Source organism: Diadema setosum, chromosome 14 (assembly GCF_964275005.1).
Source record: "Diadema setosum chromosome 14, eeDiaSeto1, whole genome shotgun sequence".
In the NCBI taxonomy this organism is placed as follows: domain Eukaryota; kingdom Metazoa; phylum Echinodermata; class Echinoidea; order Diadematoida; family Diadematidae; genus Diadema; species Diadema setosum.
In genome coordinates this window covers 33,304,516-33,331,503 of record NC_092698.1, presented here as the reverse complement: position 1 = coordinate 33,331,503, position 26,988 = coordinate 33,304,516, and the positions used below count along the sequence as shown (strand labels likewise).

The window sequence follows — 26,988 nt, the reverse complement described above, 5'->3', positions numbered from 1 at the left end:
CGGTTTGACCACAAATCTTTTCTGACACACACTCAATGCTAGAGTCAATACAAAGTTTGCCCGAGTGTGTGTGAGAAAGACGGCGAGAGAGGGAAAGAGAGGGAGAGAGACCGTTAGCGATATGCGTGGAGCGAACACACTGGGCCCTTACACAGTAAAACACACACACACTCTCATCCACACAAATACACATGGCAATACACACAGGGGCCGACGTAAATGTACATGCGTTGATTTGGCGATATGGCCCCGCTGGTGCGTGAATCCCCTTGACGTGACGTAATGGATGGAAGTTGAGCGACTGACTGGCGTTTGCGCACCCGGGATCGTCGGCTAGGCGCCAGAGAGACTTCAGTGTGCTGACGAGAGACTTCAGTGTGCTATCAGCAGGCCTCGGGTACGGTGACAGGGGCCGCCAGCCTCCCTTAACTTGCCTGGTATACACTCGTCTCTCACCCGCTCTGTCCACCACTAACTGGCTAGGCTACTACATACATGTGATTTACACTCGTAGCGACCAACCGTGCGCGAGCGACACGACACCCGACCGACTCTTCTTCACTTTCTCTTACCTCGGTAGGAATTTCTCTCTCACAAATTGCATCCTGGCTTGTATTTTGGAACATAACTCACGCATGGGAGCTACTATGGCAGACTCCGCTATTATCAGGTGTAAGCGGAGGAAACAAGCAAACCCTCAAAGAAAAAACAGTGAGTACTATTCAAGACTGTATTCACATAATTTGATTATATTTATTTTATTTGAGTTGTTTCTGCATGCATGCCTACGGATAACATGATTTCACAATTTATTTGCATTAACTTGATATGATTTATTTTCCATGTCTTTCACATTATTTTTAATGCAAAAAGCTAAACGAGAAAGCCAAGCCAAGCGACCAGGCCATGGAGAGGCAGGCGACCATGGTCTCTATCCACTAATCCAGTACATAAGAAAGATATTGCAAACACAATAAAATAAGAATAAAATGTTTCCGGGTTTTCCTAGTTACTGAGTAGTCCTAGTCCTATTGTTTCAAACGCTGTGGTGTCTGTTAAGCTTTGTATATGTTGAATTATCATGTGGTTAAGCAAGGAGACGTTCTGACCAAGAACGAAAAAAAAAAATCGTTAGCATACGTTATATTGGTAAATGGCATAGACATCGTCGCATCGTCAGCCGTTCTACCTACCAGCATTTCACCGGTCCTTTGTGCTCGCCCAGGCCCTCTCCACCTGGCGTCGAACCGTTACCGAAGCGGCTCCATTGTCCGCCACTGTTTGTTCTCCGCCTGTTACTTTTCCCCCTTTTTCTCTTCGGGGTTAGAATTGAAGCGGTCTTTGTTAAGCGAAGAGAGCTCATTTCATTCTACCATCTCTTACTAATGAATTAAAAAGAAAAATATGTCTCGTAGCGTAGCTGCTAGTTATTAAATGATACACACTCAAAGAAGAGAGCGGCTGTCATGCATGTCGCATATACTTCTCCGTTGTATAATATTTTATCCTTTTCTGATTTCAAATATGATCTTCTTATTTTCTTGTGTTTTATTTTGTTGTGTTTTGTTGGTTCGAATTTTAGATTTGCACAGATCTCACCACCCGGTTAGGTAGTGATGCACAATATCACTGGTATATGGTACAAGCGTATAAACCAAAGGCAATAATTTATAGCTCAGAATGTTATCATTTTTCAGATGTTGTTCATCGCATTTTGGTGTTTTGGGGAAATATGGTTGGTTGGTTGGTCGTAACTTATCATAATTAATTATATGAAACATATAATATTTATATCTTCTAAATACTACTGTGTAGAATAAATTAGAGATCAGCACGGCACTGCAGAGAATAGTCCAGTCAATATTATATTGGCTGCCAATGTTTATACATGGTGCAGGAAAGGAAACATTGGCAAAAGTTCTAGACATAGGGGGAATGTTATATATGCTCTGCCAAGGTTTCAGTAAAAATACAGACTCTATTTCGAGCACAGCTGTTTTGAAGTTGGTCATGACCCCTCGTCTGGATGATAGGACGAATGGTTAAATCTGACTCGTTTGCGGTATTCAACACATGTCATGTGTATTTAAATTTTGGGCATGATTCTTTTGCCAAGATTATCCATGACTACTAGAACCTTTGAGGTTGTCTGAGTTGAAAGATTCAGCAACGACGTTACTGATCTCCTGCGTTATGCATGAGCAAACCAACTCGGGCCAGGCGTTAGAGTTGATGTCACTTTGAATGAGTGTTGAACTAGAGTGGTCCATGAATAAAGACGTGTTTGTGTATAAACAGTGTGCTAAATCGTAAAGCAACCATCAGTAGTAGTAATAGAACGATGATGCAATTACAGCTTACGGTAGACATCGTTTAAAAATAGAGCGTGATATTGGGAGAACCCCGTCTTATTAGTGACGCAGAGATAGTAAAAGTTGAGATTCTCTAATTTCACTCCCAGTTGAACCAAGGAGGTATCATACCTCCTTGGTTGAACACACTTTTATGACATTAGTTTGCTTAGTCGTGCCGTGGAACAACAGTCCTATGCGACCTGTGACAGAGGAAAATTGCTATCAAGACCAATATCGACAAGCTGTATATACACATACTGTCTGCAGTCATCTTGAACTGAACCTCTCCTCAGGTATTTATCATCATTGTGTCCATGGAGACGCAGGTGGCGTCAAAGTGGCTGCGAATCAAAATTGGTAATTAGCCCAACCTGTGTCACCTGCTTTGGAGGAGGACTTTCACAGACTGTGTGACTTCTTCGTGGAAAGAAATTGCCCTAGTCGTATGGTGGTCAGAATGGGCTGAGCATGATTTTTTTTTTTTTTTTTTTTTTTTTTTTTTTTTACCGAGGGAAATTGCAGATTGCTCTTTGCTCACCTTTGGCTAAGATGTGGGGATATATTCACTCATGAAGGAGTGCTTGTTCTGTCGTATTATGCGGGCTGCAATAGCTTAACATTAGCCTCGAAGTGTATAGGCCTACAGCAGTTATTGCAAGCTGGAAAGAATGTACAAATTCAGTGGTGGTAATTATCACATATTGAATTATAAATTGCCGATACAACTTTGTTCATAATTCAAATTTAGTGTTTGTTATATGGGTACTGATTCACGACCCTTTATGATGGAGTTCCTTTTACCTGAAACGGTGAAACATGAAAGTTCCCTCCTCCTTCCTTACCCCTCCCTCCCCTCGAATATTGTCGGCCTTTGTTCGCGGACTTGAATTGCATTTCTTTCCTTTTCCCGGTGGTAGAGTAAAAAAGCTGAAAGGGGGATACTAGCAGAAACTCACCGCCTGTAATTTCAATTCCAGGCCGGCCGCAGGTGTCGCTCCATATTTTATTAATCGGGCGCCACGGAGTCGGGCAGCTTTGTTTTTGTCGCCGGAGTGGTGTGCGCGGGAAGACTGTCTTTCGATGGTGATAGTGGTCCCCTCTCTCGCCTGCCTTATCGTGAACGCCTTCCGCGAACTATCACTGCTATTACGGCACGACCGAAGGTTCGTGCGGTCTAGTCTAAGCATGCAGCCTTCAATGCCAGTAAGGCCGTTAGCGCCTTGTGTGCAAGTGCAATCTACAGTGTGTGTGTTTGTGTGTGTGTGTGGGGGGGGGGGGGGAGGGGAGGGGTCGTGGATGTCGTTAGAAGAGACCAAAATGGAATGCATGGCACATTTTGTTGAAATATTGACTAAAAAGTACTGTATACTTACAGGCACCATCCATATAAGCTCACAGATTCTTGTTCTCTTGTGGTCCACTCGCTCGTGCTTGTGACATTGAATGATATCATATTTCAGATAGACTTGATACTTCGCGATAAGCAGGAATGTCAGCTATCTCAAAGAAGAAGGCATCTACAAGCTAGAAAAAAGGCTCCATATCTGACAAGAATGCCTTTGGGACCAATCAGATGTTATTACTGATGACTTAGGTGATGGTATCGCTCTACACGGAAGCACAAGAAACTATGACGATTGTTTTAGTTGCAGTGATTCATGTATGAGTGCAACGAAATTGGGGAAACCACCAATTTCATATTTCCATGTCGCCGTTGACAAGACGGCAGGAAAGTAAAATAGCTAACTCATTCCAAATGTCACATCCTTCACAGTCGGCTTTGTTAATACATAATCTCGACAGTGACCTCGCACTTGTAGAGGGGTCTAGGAAAATCAGACTATGGATATCAGTTCCATGTGATTGAAGTCAATCTCGCATGGAGTGTTCGTTGGATGTTTATCGGCGAGTCGTCAGCTCTTGAGAAATGATGATCATTAGCGCTTAATGAGACTCTCCGTGTCGCCGTACTTCTAATGCCGCCATGTTCAGAAGTAGGTAAACTACATCGTGTTTCACACCAGTAAATGTTCATTTATCTGTTACGTTTCACACAGTCAGTTCCTTTTTTTCGATACTGTACCAATTTCCGAGATATTCACAGCAATGTTTTCTCTAAAACATGAAAAAGAAAAATGAGGTGTAAGCCTGCTATCGTTCGTGATTTTGATGTATTTCATTTCATGTTCACGTATGGACCAGAATCTATGCGAGGTGATCGTTAGTAAACAGTAAGAATAAGTATGTGCATGCCTATATTTTCATAGCAGTAGTTACAACTGGCGAAATAGTCCGATGTCAATGCTATCCTGTCCCGCAAGTGCCCATATTATTAGGAAGAATAAACTGATATAGACAAATCTATGATAAATTTTAATGTCAAATGATAAAACGTGATATTAGTCACGACAACTTCGTGAGCACTGATTCGAGCAAGATAACACAAAACTCATGGATGCTATATGCAGCAATTTCAGCAAAGTACGTTGTAACTGCGTAAAATTTCACCAAAGGCCAAGGTTTTGTTGTTTTTTTAATCATTGTCGGGGATTTTTTTGACGCAGAGACGATCATCTTTCTGAAGATTTAATTTGAAAAAAAAAATCATTCTCGTACCAAGTGAAAGTTGAGCAGGTTCTGCATTCACATATTACAAGCATGACGAATTTTAAAGGGTAAATGACGTAAGAGTAATGATGATAGACGTAAATAATTGTGAACACTCAAAAGTCGGGCGACTTTTCTTTCTGATATATTCACAAATCTGGCATATAATGTCAGCTTTTAATTTGTATCCATAATGCACTGCATTTTTCATACAGAGTAGTATCTGTACAGATAAGGTATTCAGAGACAAGACGCCTTCAGGATGTGATAGAATAGGATCGAATTGAGAATCGCGCATATTGTTTGAATTTTCAGAATGGTGTCAAAAAGCCAGTGAGAAAGTGAGAATTTACATACGCAGATTGTTGCATAAGGCTACTTCATCTGGATTCATCATCGCGATTTGCATCTTGATTGAAAATATCTTATGACTAATGAGAGATGTTACGTAATAAAAGTGGCGCAAGGATGGCTTGAATGCTAGGTAATTATATACAGCGGTAGAGGGAAGAATTATTTTACATGCCGTGTGGATCGAGGTTTGTTCTGAAGGTACAATATATTGAAGTTTCCATGTGTTGCGACAGGTACTGACATGTATTATGTGAGCCAGCTCGAAGCCATACTGGTAAAACATCTTTAAAGCTTGCTGGCGCCAGATGACGGGCGCTGGTATTAGGGGACGCATTTTCACGGGGCAGGACCGAATACCGGGCTACGTCGTCTGCGAGTTGCGAGCTGCACGTTGCCCGTGTGTTGACGTGCATGCGAGACGACGGACCTCTGCGCGCGTGGCGAGCTGGCGCCGCGATGTCTGCGCCGACCCGCCTAACCGGCATCTCTCGTGCCCCGTGCGATGGCCTTTTGTCTTTTCACGTTCCGTTCAAGCTCTTACACCGCGCCGCCGACGGAATTACTATTATCGGGTGATGCATGGGACGATGCTTGCTGGTTGGGGTTGAAGAACTCGGGATTTGATTTTACGAGACCTTCGTGATATCCTCTCCCTTCTTCCCTTCTTCCATCGTCTCTCCCTTATGTTCTCTCTCTTCCCCTCCCTCTCCCTCTATCTCTTTCTCTCTCACGCATGCCTTACTCCCATCATCTCTTGCTTTTATGCTATAATCGTCCAGTGCTTGGACAGAAAGAATGTGATATCCAGATTTCTCCTCTACCTTGGCTTTGGTCGGTTGACATGACTTCTTTTTCCTTTTTGCGCGCGAAATGAAGGTGCTCCCAGCCGAGATGTATTCGACGTCTCCAATAATATCCGCCCTGAGCGTCTCAATTGATTTCCTCTCCGAGATGCACCACGTAAAAAATAATCGAAGATAGTGATGGTCTAATTGCTTTCAACTTGCCGAATTTGGCTCCGGAGTCAGGCGAGACGTCGTCCCCCTACCAGGTCAGAATTGTCCATAGATAATGTCCCCCTTTTCAATGGGTAAAGTTTGGTGCTCATAATAGAGCTTGGTTATGACTTGGCATTGCCTCTCATGGAGCTACAATGTACTAGAAACTCCATGCTCTGATATTATTCTACTGTGTAGTAAATCCGTCGCATCATTGTGTGTGTACAAACGCCAGCCCAGAAGTCTTGAGTACCTGCAGTGCAGAGATGCTGAGCGATATGATAAGAGTATTCTTCAGATTTTACTTTGTCGTAAAACCGTTGTGCTTAATTAAACATCATTAACATCCAAAATGTCAATTGTGGTTTATGTGACGTTTATCTTTTTTAAGGGTAATCACCCTGGATAAGTAATCAGAATGTCTAAACAAAGCACGAACATGTCCATTTATTGTGCACAGTTTCAAAATAATGAGAGGAGAGAAAGAATGCTATTTTCATTTGTCATGATTTTGTTGGAACGGTAAAACCCTCATATTTGAACGAGACATTTTAAATGCTTTGGGCATATGGGATTTTATGATAGTTGAGCAACAGTAATATTCTTTAAGTTAAATAACATGAGTATATTTCCACTCCCTATATTATATGTCCTATCGCAGTCATTTTATGTTAGGAAGTTGTGTTTCATGTAAGACTTTCCCAAGCCAAATTTCAGCTCAACATCGGAACACACGAACAGTGTTGGCACTGAGATTATATTTCTCCTTACATGGGATCTGATTTGCTGTGGTAGAATGCAGACATCTTTTAGACATACTAGAAAGTCGAGCTTCAACGAGTAAGGGCCAAGTATTATGTCAATTAAACTGTTGACAAGATAACCAACAGATCCCCCGTAAATTTACCTGTGAAATTTGTTCCCGCAAGAGATGACAATTTAGGCTGAAAGAGCTAAACTATATCTTGAGTAATTTTGTCTATGATAGCTAATAATTTTAGACAGATATGAACGCTCGGGTAAATGCAAAAAAAGAAAAGAAAAGAAGAGGTGTTCCCTCCTGCTACCACGATGAATGAAGAGGTTTGTCAACGTATGAAAGTAGTTCAGAGAAGAAAAATCACTTCAAACCTTTATTCTAAGCAAGTGATTATTGTGTGGTATTAAGAATGAAACATCGCTAACCCACCCCCTCCCAAAACGAGGATTTTGACAAGGAATATTGTGTAATGTTCAGAGAATCTTCATTTTCTTTTCTTTTTTTTTTCAACCTAAACGGTTTTCCGCAGTAATGAGTCCGTCTCATTATATATCTTTAAAGATGTGTGTGCTAAAAAACCTGGTCAAAATTCGACTTTTGTTCAGTCGGGGTGGGGGAGAGGGACACCGTATTTTATTTTCAGCATGCAAAAGACCATTGTGTTGTGTTATTAAATGATGAATATGTGGTAAACGGAGAGAGAAACGACAAAAAGAAGGCTGTGATAGGAGTAATATTTCATTCTTTTCTTTTTTTTTTAAACAAAGCAGAATAGAATACAGATACGCTAGAGAATATACGTTATTCACTGATTGTGTATCAACGTTCATCGAACTTGTGACATTGTGATCGCCGTTGATGAAGGGATGGTATAGGGTCGCCGTTAAAGAGGAAATCCACCCCAAAATAAGTAATCTCAAAAGAAAGAGAGAAAAAAAATCCCTGCAAACCGTTCCAAAAAGGACAAAAATCGGATAAGAAAGAAAGAAGATATGACATTTTGACATTTTAATTTTTTTCTTTGAAAAACATTTCTTGACCAGTCCTTATATTCAAATGAGCGAGTTGATGATGTCATGCCCTCACAATTTTTCATGTATGCTATATATATGAAGTTATAGGGAAAATATTTTTAGCTAATATACAGGTAAAAGCATATTCCCATACCAAAATAACGTTTGTCCTTTTCATTTTGGGTGGTTTTATATTTACACAGCTGAAACATGAGATTTTTTTTGTCATTTTTATATATGAAATGAATAAGAAATTGTGAAAACGTGACATCATCAACTTGCTGATTTGAGTATTCATAGCGGCTGGTCAAGAAGTTTTTGTTTTCAACAAAAAAAAAAAAGAAATTTCAAAATGTCATAACATCCTTATTTCTTATCCAATCATTAAATTGATCATTTTTGCACTGTTCTGCAGGGATTTTGCTCTCCTCTATTATGTAGGCCTATAGGCTGATATTTCGGAGTGGATTTCTTCTTTAAAGAGATGGTTTAGTATTAGCTGAGATGAGGGTTGAGCTTTTTAACTTTTTGCCAGATACTATAAGGAGCTACTTATGAAATGTTACAAAGCACACCATTCTAAGAGGAACTCAAGTTTATTTGATGAAAATCGGTTTTGAAATGGCTGAGACATCCACAAACAAGGTAAAACATAGCGATCCTGAAAAAAAGGTGGGTCGCACCTTTTCTCGGGATGTCTTTGTTTTGGATATCTCAACCATTTCAAAACCAATTTTCATCAAATAAACTTTGAATCCCTCTTAAAATTACATGCTCTTTCATATTTCATGAGGTTTCTCTTTATCGCACACAAAAAGTTGGAAACCTGAAGCCCCATCTCAACCAAAACTATACCATCCTTCTAACACGTGATACTATAGATGCATATAATAACACTCGTATTAAAGTAACTTCGGCAATATGCGACGAAATAAACAAAGAATGAGCGTTAAGAGAGAATGAATGATTTTTTTTTCCCCTTTTCCCCTCTTAGATTGCATGACTGATATCAAAACAGCCCGTAAATTTGATATTTAAATTGTTGTCGATTTCTGTCAGTTACCCAGTAACTTTTTCCCCGGAAAACGCGGGGTCCCCTACATGCTTCTCAGCAGTCGTTTTAACATGCCAAAATGTTCGTTTCATCCACGTACGTGAGGGAAGCAATGCGGAACCAAGATAGATGAAAGTTTAAGTTGTTAGTTTGTTGGTTATCATTTTATTTTTTACGTATCGAACCATAGATGTTACAAACGTATTTGTCATTTCAAGCAGGAATTGATCGCGTCGACATCCGCTTCGGTGCTAGCCTTGTAATCCCAGATGTTCCTATAATGCTGACAGGTGAGAAGTGACTTAAAATTAGAGATAGATTGACTGGTACATGATAATCGGAACCCTGTCTAGGAATATCTCTCTAAATACAATAGAAAACATCAACCGTGTGCGTCCTTAAAAATACCGAAGCTGCAGTCTGAAAGAAAAACTTCGTTTGGTTAACGAAGCATGCATGGGTGTAAGGGTCCGTGTACCGCTAGTAATTGTAGTCGTTGCTGTGACCCGTATGCCCGTATGTCTGTCTTCCTATAAGATATGCCGTAGGTCTGAAGACGAGACTAAGGAAAGTGATCCCTGATGGAGAGACCCACTTGACTCGTCTCTTACAAGCTGATGATAGCTCATGCATATTCATAAGGATCAATTACCGTCTCGGCGCCACGTGGCTGCGATGCTCGCGTGGCGAGCATGGTGAAGCGGACGGGACGAGAGAAAATAGGCATCGTTTGCAGAGTAAACCGTAAAGCAATTAGTTCGCCGTACTGACGTGAGGGCATTACAGTTTCCTACCGATGAACCTGTTCTAAAGCCACATAAGTTGCGTCCACATTAGAAACGCAAGGAAATGCTGCCTGGACTGGCATATATACTTACCTGCATGTTCACACCATGGACCCTACTTCATGTTCACACAAACGAATGATTTTCCAGCAGGCAAACATCATTCACTTCTATATGAAGGCTCAAATTCGAGGGTAGAACTAAATACTCAGTACTAGTACGTAGCAAACTGCATAGAAGGAAGGCGACTCTCTTGTACACACCTCCGCGTTGTATATGAATATTTGCTTATTAAAATGCAAAGTTTCGTCCCGTCTTTTTTTTAAATCAATACAAGTAGCCTACTTTTACAAGATGTAATGGTCTGCATTTTAACAACAAAGAGAGAACCAAAAGAAAGGAAACGCTCAAAAGATGTATCCATAATGTATGATTAGTCTTTGATTTCTAAGAATACAGGTGTTACGTGAACAAAAAAAAAAAATGACCCTCACTCCGAACACGAAATCTTGGTTTGAAACATAGATTTTCGAGCTGCAATCTTGAGCCATGAACCCACCCCTCTTGTTTGATCAGAACTGCGACAGAACGCGAAGGGGTATGATGATGATAATGATGATGATGATATCCGTTGTTCACCGGATTACCAAGGAAGGGAGGGGGTTGCAACCGAAATAAATGCCTGTATGTATCAGCCGGTTGCTCAAGTAGCAGCTGATGTTCGGAGTGTCGCATTCACCGACCCGAGATAATGATCACACATCAAACACGTTTTATTGTTGGGATGGCATCTGTAGACCAGCGCAGCAGGTGTAGGCAAAAGGTGAAAGGTTTCGATCTTGATATTTTGTTCCCACAATTCCGTGAGATCTGCGCAAGTGTCGCGCACGCAAGATTAGTAAAATACTAAGTACGCCGATGGAGATTTTAACCCGTAACCTCAATGGGAATTGTTAATTGTGCGTTACCCACGATTAACCCTCTGCGCTGATGGGTAATAGGCAAGGATCGTGGCGGCCATTCAAGACATAAACATCGATCTACAAAGACAAATTTACGCCCAGCAGAAGCGGAAGCGAACAGAGAACAAAGAAAAGATTATACTTAATTACGATAACTTGGCAAGCAGGTGTTCTTTATGCGACATTGATGGCACTATCGAGGTTTGTGGCTTGTGTATGTTGTGCAGTCCTCAAACCTATAAAGACTGCTCATTACCAGTAGTGTAACAATAAGATACTGTCTTGGCAAAGGGGACTTACTGTGCAGGATAATGATGATATGAGTGCTGAGAATAGATAAAGACCCTTACAGAATTATTGTAGAAAGTCAATTATATTTTGTTTTAATCAAAAGACTTGTACTATGGATAAACTGAATTATGTACTCTTGGATGTGATTTGTTCACTGAGCTGGACACACGCAGTAAGTTTTACGGTTTTAATAAGCGCTTCTGCGCTTTGTCCATCAATACCTACCCACCCCACCCCAACCTCCGCCTTTCTCATCACCACCACCTTTTCGTATCTACATCCGCAGGTAGCTTGAATCGACCAAACTCTCCGCTTCATTACCATGATAATTGAAACTATTTCTCGGCAAACGTGGCTACACGTCCAAGCCCATGCAAATCCGATCAACCCACCCTAAGGGCTGGCCATCTCGAGTAATGATGATAATTAGGCAGAATAAGGGAGGAAAAATCTTAATTTTGGCCAGCTCGCGTGCACCTTGTTTGTTCGTCAGGCTTCGGGGGTTTTGCACAAGGAACGCGCGACGGGACGCTCTTTGAAAGGCGGAGGTGGTGCGCAACGCACGCGTGGCGGTCCTTTTGTCTCATGCGCACAATGGACCAAAGGTGGTCGAACTGTGGACAGATGGCGAATGGTCGACCATTTTCCCCCTCCTAAACATCCCTTCTTCCTCTGAATTCTACTCGTCCCAAATCGTCACAGATCAGTGGAAAATCACCATGAATCGGCGGTAACACCTTGGGGTGATCAGGAGCGAAGGTAGTCGAACCTGGAGCAGTCGGCTGAGAGCTACTCTTCCTCCTCCTCCTCGCCCAAGCAAGCGACGTGTCCTCCCCACTCACGGCCCTTTGTTCGGCGGGTTCACTCAAGTTTGACGAGACACGAGAGTACACGCGCACACGTTGTTTGCTTTCTGCCAATAATCGGGTTGAATGCATTAGCAGAGTAAACAAGGGACCTGCTAAGAAAATTCGAACCACCGTTGTTTCGCTCTAAAAGAACTGTACTGTTACCAAAAATTATATACTTTTTTGTTCGCTACAGATTCACTTCGCTCGAGAGAGAGGGAGAGAGAGAGCAAAAAAGAGACCGAAAATGAGATGATTATGCAATTAGACACACAAAGGTAACAATGTCGCATCCTCGTGGGAGCTAGTCTGTTGTTTCAGACACCTTTACACCTGTACCCGTTCGTATTGTGCGTACTCGTCGTGATGATGCTGTCTCGTTAAATTGTTGTTGTACATTGCTTAGATTATAAAAGAACAGCAGCTCAGACTAACAGAAAATGGATGACCAAATTCACAAACACAGCAGACAGTATTTTCCTGCTTCTGTTGCGTTTGTTCCCTCATTACCATTAACAAAGAGTTTTAAGCAATCTCCATGGTATTTTTAAGCCATTGGTCCTTAAAAATGACGGTTCCACGTAAGTCGTGCATTCTGGAAATTTTTACATGTTTCAGCGAAGGTACAAAGGTACATTCGTGCTTTTATGGGGGAAAGCAATAGATATTAGATTATTATGCCACTCTAGATATGGATTCCCGAGCACATACTGGAAAATCACGAATTTTCGCGTGCATGAAACTTTCGCGAATTGCGTGAGGAGCCAAAATTCGCGAAAGTAAAATGCACGCGAAAGTTATGGTCTCTGCAGTGACACATAGTATACTCGCATTTTGTTTTCATGGTTGCAATTCGCGAAAGTGTCATGCCGCGGATGATCCTGGTTTCACGTTATTGCGTTTTTATGGTCATGACAAGAATAGCAATATCTAAACATAGAGAGATATATGCAAATTTGACGACGTTTTAACTTCTTGGATATGACTCGAGGGAATCATTTTGTCAGACGTGCCGTAAGTTTGGCAACCTTTTTCAACATTAACGTTATGATTTTTATATGTATGTGTAATGCCTGTAAATCTGCATCACCAGTACTACTGCTTATTCTGCTGAATTTGAAAGACTACAGTGCAAACTGACGCATTGCGATTTTGTTTGGTATTTTGACAATGGGTCAACTGGGCCTACATATTCCGTCTAACATTCATCTGTTAACTTTGACGTCATTAATTGGTCCTTCATACAATTCGTGACAGCAAGATGCTTCCAAGTATTACAATCAAACTTGATAGTGTACGAAAATATGCAGGTGTAAAATTATTTGTAATTGAACTTGTTTTCATGGATACGATATAAGAGAAGATCTGTTACTGAACGATGCCAGTGCCACAAAAATTATTCATTATAAGAATACAGGGCCTATACTCACAACTCATACACAAGGGACACATTACAATTTGTTCCTGCTCCGGTCTTGACTCGTTATTTTCTCCACGGGATTAGGGTTTGGGTTAGGGTTAGGGTTGTGATGGGGTTTTAGATTTAGTTAAAAGTGAGAATTAGGGTTAAGATTAAGGTTATTTTGTGGATAGAATTTATCACAAATAAGAATCTATTACATATATCTATGTTTGGCTTAGCCTGCAGATATTTCGTGGGAGCAATTATTGCCGCAGGAGCAAATGTCATGGAACCGTACTCACATCCGTGAAGCAAACTACAGAGGGCGCTAGCACGCAGAGATGCCGTGCGCCCTTCACCGAGCGCTTGGGACATCGGCGAACAGTACGCTCTTGGATACTGCTAACTTCTATCACATATCAAGTTTGTGCATTTCACATGCAGATTCTATTGCGTAATACTCGCAGATTGTGTTTGATTTCGATCAGAGATAATAATGACTTACTATGATTCACCATAGCGTCAATACGGGTTAACTGCATCCTTCTGTGACTTAAAGAGGTCACTTCTAGCTTCTTGTAGCCAACACTGATCGCTTGACAGTGCGTGAACCTCAATCCTTGGCACGCTCCGCAAGCCGCCAAATCCAGCCCATGTAGCTGCTGTCACCAGCGCGGTAACACGATAGGCGCGCCCGCGAAATGAGTATGACGAAGTGCATGTTCATAATCCATAGCATTGTGATCGTGTGTTCTCCTGCTTAAAGAACTTTTTTGTTGATATTATAGTACTCGGGAGGCGAGTTTCTAAATTTGCGGCAAAAAACCGCCCTCGCCTGCAGGAAAGGAAAATGTGACTAGATTAATTTTCAAACCGATTATACTAATCCATCATGACTGGTGAGGGGCGACCGGGATATCCATGTCCGACAATCGTAAGAATATGTATCCATAGATACAGATAATCGCGGGAAATCACATATTTGAAAAGAAAAAACGTGTTCTCTGTTGCTCGAGAGATACCAACCCGTCTTTCTTTATCACATTCTACCTCTCTGTTCTCTCTCTTCTCATCTCCATCTCTTTCTCTCTTCCAGTTCCACAACAGGGAAAGCGCGCGAAGGTAAACGTAGATTTTACAATAGAATTCAGATTGCTGGACAATACGAAAAGAGAAATCTTTGCATTTATTTCACATACACCATGAGGCTAAACATGTGCTATATGAAGAGCTTTTTATTGCAAAATGGGCTAAGCGCCATTTTTTAACATTTCAAACTAAGTCCATTATCATAGAAAGAGCAAAATTAAACCTTTCCAGTAATACCTCACTTGTGACATAACAAGGAATATTCTAGAAGTTATGATAAAAAAATATCCTGTATTTTCTTCGTCTTTTTTTTTTTCAGCAGCTTTAATCGCAAATATCTCAACTTCGAATCTTTGGAGTTAGCTCTTCATATATTGGTTAGGGTACAAAAGAGCTCCCTAGTTCTAAACAGGAAAACCACCAATGAAGGGAGATAAATTGTATTTGAAGCACATGCTCGTATACACTATACTTTTTAATTGTAGTCCTATATTCCAGAAAATGTACCATGGTGTTCATACACCATCAAGTCTATTCTTTGTTTTCTTCTTCATCATTATCTATTTTTATATTTCTTTCCTTTTCTTTTCCTTCTTCCTCGTATCAGTTGTCTAGAAGTCACTCACATTCTGTACAGTTCGGAGTCAATATTTTCTACATTAATGACATTGATGTATTATACGCACTCTTTACAAGCAATAAAAAGCGTTGAGAGGTGAGGGAGTGTGTTCATGGTGTTTAAAGCCTGTGATCAACGAACGTGGCTGAGAGAATAGTAAGAAACAGGTCATTATACCTGACGTCTCTGTGTAATTACTGTCATTGTGCACGGCCAGCGAATAGCAGGTGTTTTAATCACCGCCCTTCTCCGATTTGATGAGCCTCCGACATATATAGTCATATCTGAGGTGACGACATCGAACATCGATGGGAATGGATATGTAATAACTCTTTTATGATAGCTTTCAAGCAGGTGTTGATTATCGCTGCCAGTGAGGCTCCACCTTCTTGATGAGCGCAATATACCTTGACGCCGCGGCGGTACCTTTGTATTTTGAACTGATGTAGTTTTGCTGTGGAAAGTTAGTCGAGGTGGCAGAATGTGTTAATGGCGAGTTTGTGGGTCAAGGTCAATGCCTGGTGGCCGTATGAGAATCCCAGTATAAATTAACTCGCGTATTTGCTTGGACGCCTAAACCATGAGTCATTTTCAAAGAACCAGGTTTGTAAGGCACGTCCCAAATCCTTCCCTCTAAACTTGAACCTGAGTGTTTGGCAAGTTGTCAGGGGCGGAAGCATGCTATCGGAAGAATTTGGTTAACATCTTTGTACAGTTATTATTTATAGCTGAAATGAATTGTTCCCAAAAAAAAGTATATTTCCCCTTCCTTCCTGTCTCCTGTAGAGTGGAAATCCATTCTTTCGGATCAGGCAGTAAAGTATTCATGAATTACCCGCTGTAATCAAATAATAATTGGACAACTAATCGAATTTTTGTGGATAATTGAAGAGGGGAAACGAAGAAAAAATACAGATTTAAATGGATATGAATTAGAAAAATTTGTTGTTTGATGAAATGATATGACGACAGTGAAACTTTAACCCGTCCGAGTCAAAATATTAGTTTGTGACTAATCAGTCTAATTTGTCCACAGACTTCAAGAAAGTATGGACAGAATGCATAATAGGCTAAAGACCGGAAGGTAATTTTGTAGCATAATATTATTCTCAGGTCGTATGCCAACTGTCATGTCGGGAAAGAATTAGTTAGGTCTGTGCTAAGACGTGACAGATGCAATAGAACACCTGAATGTTTTATAAGTTTTTCTAATGTTTGGTTGTGGTTTTGTGTGTATGTGTGTGTGTTAAAGACGACAAATGACCTGTAGTGCACTATAGAAACCAATACTTAGTACTAGTAGGACAGGACAGAACATAGTACAGTTCCGGTTAGATGGAGTCGGAGCATGGAGGTACAAACTTGTTTGTACCTCCATGGTCGAGCTTCTTCCTTCGTTGTATATCGTCTGGAGGTGGTGAGACGAGCCGGCGAGTTGTCCCGTCCGACCAACATTCAATCAATACTGCCTTCCCCTAGAGAGCCCGGAATGTTTTCAGCTTGGCGCCGCTGAGTCTATCACGTTAAATTGTCTCTCTTTTTTGTCTCTCCTCCTTGCTTCTTTTGCGGCCCCTTTCTTAGCACATCCCCTACTTTCCTCTGTTTCATCTTATCCCCGAAACCACTCCATTTTGATAACTAGCTTCCGAGAAGACAAACAGCGAGATATCTCGATATTGTTCGGTGTTGATGCATGGTCCATCCGGGCGATCATTTTTAAATCATTATCACCGTACTCGCGGCACGCACCTATGGAAACGCTGACCAATTTTGGCGAAATGCTCACTTGTAAAACGTAATGCACCTAGCGTCTGCGACACCGCAAATTTTGCACTTACTTGCAACACGGCGGTACTTTGATCTTCGTCCGAAGAGTTACCTTCTGATTGAGGAAATTCCATCTTAAAACAAATTCTTCTGGGTTGAAAGAAAAAAAAAAACTTCTTGGGGTATTGCTTCAACTGAATGTTACTGTTTTAACTCTTCCGCCGCATTTATGTCGGAATTCTTTGCAAAGTGCAGAGACTCACTCAAAGATGTTTTCTGAAGTTTTAGCAGAACGCGAAATTGGAAGAGCCTTACCCGCGGGATGCTGCGTTGAACAGGCAGTATAATTTGTTGTCCGCTGTTCTCAATATTGAGGACAGGGATGTAGAAAAATGATGCGTTTGGGTTTTAAATCATGGACGTCCAGCTCGTGCGTAACTCTGCACTACTCCCCAATCGGTTGGAGAGGTAAATTGATTACTTTTCGCGCCGAGTTCTTTTTTTATTTACACGTCCTGTCAATTGCGGCAGACGACTGGAGCCGACTAATTCATTTGACGATTTTTATCTCCTGCTATTCTGGAGGCGCTAGTATGCCCGAGAGAGGTCACCCTAGTTAGCGAGTTATTCTTCATGTACTTGAAAAAGTTACGTAGACTTTTAACCTAGTCGCGTCTTCGCTATTCACGTCCAATCAATCGCCGTGCTTTATAATGTTATCGCCTTGCGCCTCGTGAGAAACGACCGGACCCAAGGCTAGTACACAATTGGAGGGTGTTCAGGAATTCAAGAGACGATATATAAACCTGCCACCCTGAAAGGCAAAACCTTTGCGTTGGAAAAAAAGGAGAGTCCTCCTGCCATCCTTCAAACGTGCTAATAAAATGGAAGTCAGGCAGTTTATACCTGACGCCATTCAAATGGCGACGAGAAGTCGCAGCCGACGCACTCATCGGGGAATCAACCTTTCTCTCTCCTCTTTCCATTTCCACTAAACACACGCACGCGGGCCGAAAATATTTTCATGTGCGTCGTTATATTTGTCTGGGTTTCGGCCGGCGCTCACGCGTCGAGAATAAAAATAAAAACTTGCTCGATCCAGTATTTCATACATCGTCCCCGTTTCCGACAACATCCAAGAGGAGTTCTAACGAGAAGATTGGCATGTCAATGACAACATTGACACAGTGTCATCTTACGGAGAGTATTTTCCATCCCCCCCGTTCGACTTTTCCTTGTTTTTACCAGACCGTAAAGATCTCGTATCTCGGTCGCAATACCTGCGTGCTCGTTCTCGGGTCGGCGCCGATCTGACGGAGGTCTGAGCGTTCCGCCGCGATGGCGACATGTCGACAACCCCGAGGCGGGAAGGTCGTTTGAGACCGATTTTACCCCCTGCTCCTTGGGAGTATGACATCAATAGAAAGGGCGATATATGGTACGTTATGGGGCTGGCGGCAATCGAAGCTAGATCTCCTGTGTAATGCGCCATGGGAGATGGCTGTGACTTCCAGTCCTTCTTTCTTTCTCTGTTCTTTCTTTCTTCGTTTCTTTCTTTTTTTTTCCATCACAAGAGAACAAGAGAAATAACAACAACTATAAGCTGCACTATATCTTCCTCTGACGTCTTGTATGGAGAGAACAAAATCAACTCCAAAGTGTGTTTTTTTATTATTATTATTGTTGTTGTTCTGGAGACAAAATTATCTTTTTAATTGCCGACAGCTTTGTTCCAAAATTTTACATTCTTATTCTAAGTTCAAGCCTGTAAACAGGATGCTGCTTCCAACAGCCCAAGTCCTTTGCAGTTTGCTTGCTGTAGATGCCAGCATTTGTTGAATCACTTAAACAATGTCTTCCCCGAACTATTGAAAAGCATGTAAATCTCTCCGCGTTTATCAAACTTTGAGTCTTTTATCATGTGCCGGAAGCAGTGGCGCTGACTGTTATTAATGCCACAACGAAGAACAATATTTTCATTTAGTACAAGTTTCCAATCGTTATTTTCGTTTCATTTGGCTTAAACAAAAACACATGCCCGTGTTGCTTTCATCTCTGATGAATTTTCAGTGAGCATTGCCTTATCGCCAATTTAATTTGGCTGGCATGTATCTAGTTGATTGCGTTATTACTCGTTATGACTCATTGTAATATCTAAAACGACGTCACAAGTATAAACATAAATGATCAAGCTATAGGCCTATGATTAGTGTGGAAGAAACAGTTAATGCTTGTTGCAAATACATTTGCTCTCCAATTAAAACGCGCCACTATATAGTCGTGAGACGAGGAAGGTGTATCGTTAAAGGTATTGTTTACCATTGGGAGCAGTGATTTAAAAGATATTCAAGTTATCACATTTGAGGCATAGGTTTAGGTCAGTTGTATCACAAAACATCCTACCATATAAAACTTTTACACTAAAGCCTAGAATATATGGAGATATCACTATTTTTCTCACTAAACCGTAACTGTAGATGAAACAATTTTATTATGACTGTTGTTCACATTTTGTATATTTAACTATGCTTAACATTGATTATACTGATTAACTTTTTTTTTACTTTTGTTGTTTCTATCCCTAAATCAAACTTCAGAACTATTTTGAAGCACTAATGCTGGGTTTTTGTATCATCTGCAAATGGTAAACAATGCCTTTAAACTAATTTCATCGAATTATTTACCTTTCGGTCTTGGTTGTGATGGCAAGATGCTTTGTTCATGAGCTTATTACAATGCCATGTGAAATTAACTCGTGTACATTTTATAGTAACAGCATTCAAACTTTTGCCCATCGTCTACCGTACAACTCACAGGCATATTTACGTTCGAGGTAAATACAGGGTACATATATACACAAGCCATTCTCTCATCTATATAAAATAATGGCTAATTATATACGTCATGCCTTCGTCGTCACGAATGTAGAGTATCATTATTGTGCCAGAAACGTTAAAGCCACTGTTTACCATTGGGAGCAGTGATTCAAAAATGTTCGAGTTATCACATTTGATGCATATGTAGGCCTACAGTTTGGGTGTATCATAAAACATCGCACCATATGAAAACAAAAAATGCAGAAAAGCTACATAGAAGGACGAAGTATCACTGATTTTTTCAATAAACCATAACTGTAGACGGTTTCCTAGATTCTAGAAACGATTTTGATAAAAAAAAAATTGTTCACATTTTGTATATTTAACAATACCTCACAATATTTATACTGATTAACATGTTTACATTGGTTGAGTTGCTACCCGTAACTCACATTTTAGAACTAGTTCGAAGCACTGACACTATTTTTTTTTTTATCTGTAAATGGTAGATAGTGGATTTAATCTTCTGCATTAAAATGCCTGTCCGAGTGGCTCTATCCATGGTGAGAGTTTATTATGTTTCTCGCATTCAGTCCTTTCTCTGGGTACGAGATTCGCTCTGATTCGAAAGCATGGCCACTTGACCGTCATCAGACATTCTGTTAGCTTTCTCAACAACAAATTTCTTTCATTTTCTTTCAACAAAGAAAGCTTGGCGCCCGCTGTATAGATCCTATGTATAGAAAAGAATATACAGCGCGGAAACGTTCGGTTTCAACCACTGCTAGATGAATTCATCTCTAGATATTGTCGAACTAGTTGTCCCTTTCCCCCTCACTGAATGGATTCAAGTGCTTTTCTCCATGGTTCTGTTAGCTTCTGAAACTGATAATCAGTATTGAAACTTCCCTTGTTGACTTACCATGTTATTTTGGAGAGCCCTAAAGCTCTCTTAAGTACAATAACTTAAACGGTAGCATGACAATCGCGTGACATCGTGTTAAAAAGGAAAAGTAAAGAAAAACTAAACACATGTTATCAATTTGATACTTATGTCGATGTTGGCGAATGGTATATATTGTATCGGTGTACAATAATCGTAGATTTTCGACTCTTACAAAATGTCGCAACAGTGAAATGGTTCGAGCTGATTTCTTTGACGTATTAAAACGTTGATACTTTCCGCTAAAACTGAAATGAATTAGAGAAAAGACACAGGTTAAAATATATATCTGACAGGGTTTCAATAAATAATGCTTAGATTATTGACGTGTGGTTGGAAAAGTTGTTTTAAACTCAAATGTCCAAGTTTACTCGCAACTGTAAAATGATGTTGTCATCCCACTGACAGCAAGTGGCGGTGAAAATTCGCGTTGGGAAAAAAAAAAAAAAAAAAAAAAACTTCTGCGAGTATGACATCGTCTGGCCTGGAGAAATTTGAATCTCCCGGATGTCTGTCTAGCCTGAATGAAATCAATACCCATCGAGAAAGGTACAATGCAGTCATCAGATATCATCGACGCCACAGACGGCATCGAGTCCCCGTTATAAGCCTATATCTCCAGTTGTGAGCTCAACAAATCGTTCGTCGTGGCTTGTCAACATAAATTCATGTCACTGGACATTCAGTATTGTCATTATCACTGTCACCCAGCGCCTTTAAATGCACGAAACTGATTGCTCCGTTCTAAACGATTGATTGGCTATACATGGTTCCATGTCGCGAAATGTTCTCTCCATATCAAACGAAATAGTTGGGCAGAAATATAATTTATTAAGACCAACAAACCTTAGTCTTTGTTTTCTTAATTGATCATAAGTTTTACCGTTATTTACAGAAAATGTCCGTACACGACAATTCGGTTTTACCAAGTGCCAAAGTATTGATGACTGAGACTCGCAGTAATTCGTGTATTATGTAGAGCTGGATTCCTGACAGCAGAAATGAGCACTCCAGGAGATGATTCCTTTCAAAGGCAAAGTAAAAAGTGTGTAACTTGGTAGGCCTAATGGTAGCGCCATCATTAAAAATAGGGGGAGCCCGTAATCACAGAAGTGTAGCGGGATTTCATTCGTGTATCGCAAAAGCGATGAGGATGGGGTAGGCTTGCTGTTTTCGGTACCGAATCGTAACATTAAAAAAAAAGGCGGTTTAATGGCAAAATTCGTCGTCTCGAAAGACTGCGAATGATGATATTATTGCAGTATAAAACGAAATAAAAATGAGAATATATTCATGGATTTCTAGCAAAGGTGTCACTTATAAACCATCAATTCATCAATGCTGAATCTTTTTTTTTATTGGTAACACTTCCATATTCAGACATTTTCTTTTCCGATTTCTTCCAAGTTAAGATGAGAGCCTTGATTGAATGAAAGGTTGAAGCCTGCCTTTTCAGGGCTTTCCAGTATCCACCAATCTTGGTCAAAAGATTTAGATTGGTTCAAGAATCACGTTAACCTATCTGACTATGTTGAGCGTGAGAAATCACGGCATCGTCCAGTTGCGCTAACATGTAAAGGGCTTGATATGTATGAGTTGCAGGTCAGAATGAGTCCATATAATTGAATTATTTCACGCAATTTTATCTTCGTGACTTGTCTATTGAAGCTGACTAACAATGTTCTCACAGAGTGTTTTACCACATGACTCTGCTGCTTTTCAACAATTTACTTTTTCTGTATAGTGTTGGGGCAGTGCCGGACTGCTAAATGGAGGGGTGGGTGCTGGTTTTCCTGTGTGTACCCTGATACTAGTATGCAAAAGGTCTTGAGACGTGTCAGGTGAAAGCCCGTCTCCTCTGTCACAAACGTCTAGCTCCTGACATGTAGGATGTCCCGAAGACAGGAAATATTGGATCTAAATACCACCATTTCGTGTGTTTGGGAGACTTGCTTGGCGCTTCCTGTATTTCAGCAGCCGAGAGCCTGCCCAATACAACTCGGGCCTGGCTGGCTAAATTTAGATTGAACCCAATATGACACTATTGAGCATAAACAAGCCATATTTCGGGCCGTATGCCCAAACCAGGAAGTTATTGAGGAACTTTGAATCATGTGGGATAGTATTCGTATTACCATCTGCAATAGAGAAATTGACAGAGATGTATGTGTATACATACATACATAGGCCCTACATACATACATACATATTTTGTGTCTCTGCGTGTGTGTTGAAAAAAGGAGACACGGCATAATGACGTCAGGAATCACAGTAATAGATAATTGTCCGAGTTACGCCCTAATGACGAATTAATTCAGTTGGAAAGCACTGTGTTCGCCTGGCTCGAGGAAGGGATTTTCTGCTGAATTAACCAACAACAAGTTCAGAATTTCATCATATTGCTCTGGTGTTAATTAACGAATATCGTCACCTGTGACAGTAGTGATTGTGAATACGATACCATAGAACCAATGTGCAAATAAACAGATCAGTTAGCAGGGGGCATTTACAAATCACCTGTTTAAGACGTTATGATTTTTTTCTTTGATGATTCTATAACAGTTTGTCAAAAGATCGTTTTGATTCAAGACAGTCTCTGTCAAGTTGGAACATGTTGTCGAGTGAATATGGATGTAACTTCACGACCGAAGCACAAAGCGACCACTTCTTGGGGAAGACGACATAAAGGCTGTCTGGATTCGTAGACTATGCACTGGCGCCACCGTTCTGATTGCTAGCTGATGAAGCGATTCACACATATCCCGTTCAGCGGGGTTCGCGCAATTTTAAAGACCACGTTCAGCCTCATTCACGAAGGACAAGGGTGCGCACTTTTCCGCCACAACCTTTGAAGAGTCTCACAACACCTAAGCCTTCCAAGTATTCGTCAGAAGGTCGATCTTGAGCTGTTAATTTACCACAGGCGACGTCAGCCGAAATATGTCTTCAAAAAGTATTGAACCGCTCGGTCCGGCGCATTATTTTTAAAGGACTCGCATCCTTCTTTGGGTCGCAATATTACTATACAGTCATGTAGTTCATATCATTGCTGTGTCCTACAGTTAACGTCATTTACAACTTAAGTTTCGCTTAACTTGAGAAAAGGAGAAAGATGAATGTTTGCTTTGTATGCAACCTTGTATTATCATATTATAGATGGAGGAAAGACATAATTACGACTGAAGTAAATTATCGGTTTGGATTACAGTGTAGATAATGGGCCTACTTTCTGAATAAAAGCGCCACAAACGTTAACAACATCAGCAGTAGATCCTTGCTTTCATCCATTGTGTGCCATGAAATTAGCTGGTATTTATATCAAACTCTTTGGAGAAAAATAGTCGATTATAGTAATACAAAAATGACTGTCCAGTATTAGAGACCATCTTGATGAGGACTGTGTGATACAGGATCAGCGACGGAAATGCATATTGTGGTGGAAGAAACCCCTGGCAGAATCCTTTGGGAAGTTTATTTGGCCAGGAAAGACCTCCAAAAGAACGACATAGATTGCATCTGCTGCAGAGTGAAAATACATTTGCAATTTGACACACCAGGCAACTACAATCCGCAACTTTTGACGTGAAACTGAACTCTTTATATATTATAAAAATAGCCTCAAATCTTCTGTACATACATTTTACTTACAGCCAATTAATGTTTACTTGACCTAATGTGCGATCATACGTAGCTCCATGGTGCAATAATGGTTAAAATTTACTTTTAAGATTAATGTGTGGATAATAACGCCTCCCGCTGCTCTATCCACTAGCCGAAAGGGCTCTTGTAATCTTTCAAATTTGAATAATTGAGTAAACTGAATTTAATTGAAGAGAAACATCCATGTATTTTCGCCTTGGTGAGTACTTAATCATTAGTGACAGCACTTCTCAAGCCCTGTAGATTAAATTCTCCCATGGCATCTCGGATGACATTTGTTATTTCTGCCTTCATTTAGCGCATTAAAAGCTATGTTTATTGTATACTCAGACTAGTTATCATACCGTGCCATCTCCTGCACTAACAATATGAAATTCCGATCAAAAAAAAAAGAAAAAAAAAAGGGAAAATGAAAAAGGGAAAGAAAAAACACTCGACGCGAGACGAGCAAGCTGCCACAAAGCGCACTTGTGTGTATGTATTTACAATGTATACTCGTTGCACCGTGCCCGCCTGCCAGTCGCTCGTTCATTTCTGCAGATGGAATCGTGGAGCCAGAATCACCTGGGATGCTGTGTAGGGGATTAAAAAGTATCCTACTCCTACTCGACCTGACGCGTGCCATAAAAGGACGCGTAAAAAAGGTCACGCCGCTGCGAAGCATGTAATATCTGACAGTATAGTTCCTTTTGGATCGTCCTCATTATCGCGTCACGGACGATGTGTTGTGACAGGTTACAAAATAATACAAGAAATAGAAAGGTCATTCTACCCTTAGAAATGCAGTTTGTGACATGAATAGAAAACACTTCATAATATGCGAAGATGATAGGCCTACATGGTGGAGACGTGCACAGAAAGATTCAGACATATCATAAGCACTCCCGTACACAAACACAAATTTGTTATGTCGAAAGAAAACTGTCATTGAAAAGCATATATTTCGAAGCTGTACGGCTACATATTTTCACTCCATTTCAACGTTTACGACAAGTAAACGCCGATTTAGAAAGCAACATTTCCATGGACCATGTATGAGCCAATGCAAGCTTACCTTAGCCCTTTAAATAGTTGTAGATGATTATTTCTTTTCCTGCTGTATAGTTATCTCAATTGGATACTATACAAGGTGTGTTTCTGTAACAAGGACATTGTGTTTGATCGAGAAAGAACATTGTCGCTGAACTCGTGTCGGTTACAAAGCATTACATTTCAGCGGTATGTTCTCTGTACGCGTTTTACTCGACTCATCTTGCTTGCTCCGGTGACGGGGGGACACTTCGGCGGGCAGGGCTGTAATTCTCTCGACTCCAGGCGGCGCCGAGTCGCATATTGATTCTCGGCAGGCGACACCTCGGCGCCAGCTGGCTATTGTTAATATTTCTCAAATAATCCAGGTGTACCAGCACAAAGTGAGTCCCGCTTGGCACTAGGAAAGGTAAATCTTTGTATCTCGTGCTGCATTTCTCAGCTCTGAATAACAATCGTACTGTGTTTCGTGATGAGGCATACGCTTTTAATTGATAACTGTGTTTGCGATCGAAAACATAAAAATCTGTTTTGAGGTTTGTTATAGTCAAACACAGTCGTGTCATTATTCATTTTTCGAACCATTTTTTGCCTAAAAACTATATAGGTCAAGAATTTGTGATCATGTGAAAGTTGGGCAAGCATCGCTGATCCTGTGAAATACATGGGCACCTTTTCAGAACATTATCTCGGGAGCATGTGCTGTATGCAGTGACTCGCTGTACTTTCATTCAGCACATTGTCGGGTTGATAAGGTTCGCAGGTTACGTCGCTCATCGCGGTTGTAAATTGTCCGTCGTTGAGATGCGGGGATTGTGTTCTTTACCCTTTGAAAATACCTTCGAACCCAGGTGTTGATGCACCTGTGGTATGCGTGTAATGTGTCATCTCAGGGATTCCACCATGAACACGATCGGGAGAAGAATGCGAACAGAATCACGATCTTTACTCCTATTACCAAATAGACCGTTGTCTGTGATGTACATGTTATGTATTACAATAGATGTTTCTTTTCTCACAGCCCAGTAACGAAGCATTTTCATTCACCTGTTCCCTCCCATGAAGTTAATAGGAAGGGATCACTTAGTTGTTGCTAGGTTGGGCAAGCCTTGTGGTTGTTATGGGCATCTTTTGTGAACAAAGCATGCATAAATCTGAATACATTACAGAACTGGGGGGTGTTTCATAAAGCTGTTCGTAAAGTTACGAATGACTTACGAGCGACTGGTTATCAGTTCTTGTGCTGAATTATGGAAATTCTGATAAGTGTAGCACATCAGAACTGATCACCAGTCGCTCGTAAGTTGTTCGTAACTTTACGAACAGCTTTATGAAACACCCCCTGGTCTGTTTGTTGTTGCACATGACACATATCTCCGATGCTATGTGATCAATACCATCTCATCATATGTATGATGATAACATATTATGCAGTCGGTATCGACAACAATCCACAAATTGCTTGAGTTTGGAGTAAGGGAAAGAAGTAATGTGGAGAAAAGTATGTACGTAATTTAGCTGGCAACACCTGTAGCGTATTAAGTGACGATAGACATTCACGTTAATCCGCAGTAAATAAAAAGAGAATATTCACCAGGAATTGTTCGACTCAAATACCATGAGTTTCACGGCATTCC

At 40.8% G+C, this 26,988-nt stretch overlaps 1 protein-coding gene across 1 annotated transcript in view; it reads left to right on the top strand.

Annotated features, from left to right (window-relative positions):
* Positions 1 to 400: 400 nt before the first annotated feature.
* The window catches only part of LOC140238369 (zinc finger E-box-binding homeobox 1-like), a 41,992-nt gene continuing 15,404 nt past the window's right edge, over positions 401 to 26,988 (top strand). Inside the window, exon 1 of the mRNA XM_072318303.1 lies at positions 401 to 711. Within this exon, the coding sequence (XP_072174404.1) occupies positions 636 to 711 (76 nt within the window). The 5' untranslated portion in view covers positions 401 to 635. The remainder of the gene's footprint in view (positions 712 to 26,988) is intronic.